The 2,889-nt window shown below is 36.9% G+C and overlaps 1 protein-coding gene across 1 annotated transcript; it reads right to left on the reverse strand.

Moving 5' to 3' along the window:
• Positions 1-294: 294 nt before the first annotated feature.
• LOC103210884 (olfactory receptor 4C46-like) lies at positions 295-1,242 on the reverse strand. The gene has a single exon (XM_007956800.2). It carries the CDS (start codon positions 1,222-1,224, stop codon positions 295-297), a length of 930 nt encoding a protein of 309 aa, XP_007954991.1. The 5' UTR covers positions 1,225-1,242.
• Between the last annotated feature and the right edge of the window lie 1,647 nt (positions 1,243-2,889).

A 2,889-nucleotide genomic window follows, 5' to 3' on the forward strand; every position in this document is an offset into this window, starting at 1 on the left:
TAAATAAATTTTATTATATCTTATTTTTATCAATAGGAAGTTTATGCATCAATTTACATAGATTATGCTAGTAAAACTAAATATGTAGTTGGTAAAATTTTCAAGTATACAAAGAATGCTTCTGGGTTAGGTTTCCTATCTTTTCTTGTACTTATTTCTAATCTGCTAAATGGAAAACCTATGAATTATAATGATCATTTTTCCCCATATCCCATATGTATGTCATTCTGAGATCCTTGTGAATGTTGTTTTGATCCTTTCTTCAGTAGAATGATTTTTAGAATCTAGAAATATTTATCTGCCATCTGAAATAACTTTCTTACTGCACAATTTCATAATGGCATTTTTCATTTGGGCATTTCTGAAGGTATAGATTAAAGGATTTAGTATGGGAGTTATCATAGTATAGAATACAGCAACTGCTTTGTCAACAGGTAAAGTGCCCGTGGGTCTCATGTACACGAATATGCAGGGTACAAAATATAACACGACCACTGTGATGTGGGAAACACAAGTTTCCAGGGCTTTGCGCCTCCCTTCTAAGCTGTGGGTCCTTAAGGAGTACAGAATGACTACATAGGAGACGAGCAAGAGAAGAAAGTTTAACAGGCAGATGAATCCACTGTTGGCAGCAACGAAAAGCCCTAGAATGTGGGTGTCAGTGCAGGCAAGATTGAGCAAAGGGTTCAGATCACACATAAAGTGATCTATGATGTTAGGGCCACAGAAAGGTAACTGAAACATGAAAAGGATCTGTATGGTTGCATGAAGAAAGCCTCCCACCCAAGAGACTACCATGAGCAGACCACACACTCTCTGGTTCATGATGGTTGTGTAGTGCAAGGGCTTGCAGATGGCAACATAGCGGTCATAAGCCATCACAGTAAGAAGAATGACCTCAGCACCTCCAAAGAAATGTTCTCCAAAGATTTGCGTCATACATCCATTGAATAGGATGGTCTTCCTCTCACAGAGTGAATCTACAATCAGTTTGGGGGTAGTGACAGAGGAATAGCAAGCATCAATAAAAGAGAGATAGGCCAGGAAAAAGTACATGGGGGAGCCCAGCAATGTGCTGGTGGTGATGGTGATCACGATGAGCACATTTCCTACCAGAGTGGTGATGTAGATGACAAAAAACACAGCAAATACGACTTTCTGCATCTTTGGGTTTCCTGTGAGCCCCAGTAGAACAAACTCTGTCACATTGTTCTTGTTCTCCATGTGTTTAATGTGCTTGTTAATTACATTACCTGCAAATAAAGGAATCTTATTAATTCAACCTTGAAGTTATTAAGGTTTTTCATTCAAATAAATAATAAATATCTTGATACTATCGATTTGTAAATTTTTGAGTTAATTTTTTTTTAGAAGTAAATATAGGTTCTGTGCCTTTTCTTTTCTTTTGTTGTGGTATGAAAGAAAACATGTAAGAAAACATGTAGTATTCCAACATTCTTCACCTGTATAATTCAGTGGCATTGACTTATGTCTGTTATTCAACTACCTCCTTTATCTGTGTCCAAGTTTTCACCACCCTTAGCAGAAGCTCAGCATCCCCTAAGCATTGAGTCTTCTTTTTCTTTCTCCATCTGCCAGTCCCTATTAACCATTAATAAACTTTGGTCTCTATACACTTGCTTTTCCTAGATATTTCATGTAAGTGAGATCAATATTTGTCCTTTTGAGACTAACGTATTATACTCAGCACAATGTTTTCAAGTTTACCTTTGTTAAAACTTGCATAGAACTTGGATTCTCTTCATGGCTCAGTAATATCCCGTGTATGCATGTACCACATTTTATTTGTGCCTTCATCTGTTGGCTGACATTTAGGCTCTTCATCCCATCTTTTGCCTTTTGTGAATAGTTCTGTAATGAACTTGGCAGTACAAGTGTTTTTTTGTCTTTCTGATTTCTTTTCTTTTGGATATATACCTAGGAGTTGTGAGTTCTTGAAGATTACTCAAAGTGCTTCTCATGGGAAGATTTTGTTAAGAATGTAGACATGAGGGAGTTCTTCAAATACAGGAGGGAGATCATCCATGTACACTTGGAAGCAGTGGACAGTACACACAGTGGCCAAGAAGCCATGAATGGAAAGTGCATTTTTAAATTTTCTCTTTAGGAAATAGAGAACCATGCAAGTTTTGAGAATATGAGTGAAAAGATGCAGAGTAATTTGAGGAAGGAGTAATGTTGGGATATTACTTTTGTAAACATTTTTGTTTGTCATGGTCGAGGTTCACAAAGGTGGTAGCTATCAGAGATAGGAACACCAGTTCAATGACTGTTTATAGAATTTGACCCAGGAGTGTAAGACATTGATGATGGGAATAGAAACAGATGTAAGAGCCACTGGAAAAAACTTCCTAATGCTTGTTGTCTAAATCCAGTGTACTTAATATTATCTAATAATGTATAAGGAGTTCTGGTGGTGCAGTGCCTAAGATATTTGACTGCTGATCACAAAGCTGGAGGGTCAAACCCATCAGCTACCCCATCAAAAGAAGACTGGGAAATCCACTTCTGTAAAGATCCAGCTGCTCAGAGACCCAGTGGGGCTCACTGTTTTAATGGCTAGTTTCTGTGTGCAAATATGGTAGCTTTGCACAAATCATTCCATTTTATCCTTGTAAGAATTTCTGTGCTTGCTATTATCTCACCCATTTTGCAGATGAAAAGATAATCTCAGAGATTAACATTAAGACATAATAAAAATGGTAATAGTAACTAAAAGTTACTGAGAACTTGGTATGTTCTAAATGTTTTGCTTACATGAGCTAATCAATCCTTATTACACACCTATGAGATTGTGACAAGTATCTTTTTTATGCTTATCTGAAACCTTACAAAGAGAAGATCAGAGAAGTTGAGAATTATTTCCCA

Source organism: Orycteropus afer, unplaced genomic scaffold (genome assembly GCF_000298275.1).
Source record: "Orycteropus afer afer isolate SDZICR_OR568_19922 unplaced genomic scaffold, OryAfe1.0 scaffold00666, whole genome shotgun sequence".
In the NCBI taxonomy this organism is placed as follows: Eukaryota; Metazoa; Chordata; class Mammalia; order Tubulidentata; family Orycteropodidae; genus Orycteropus; species Orycteropus afer.

Excerpts from the sequence above, each read along its gene's own strand:
- LOC103210884 (XM_007956800.2), bottom strand. The coding sequence starts at position 1,224 with ATGGAGAACAAGAACAATGTGACAGAGTTTGTTCTACTGGGGCTCACA.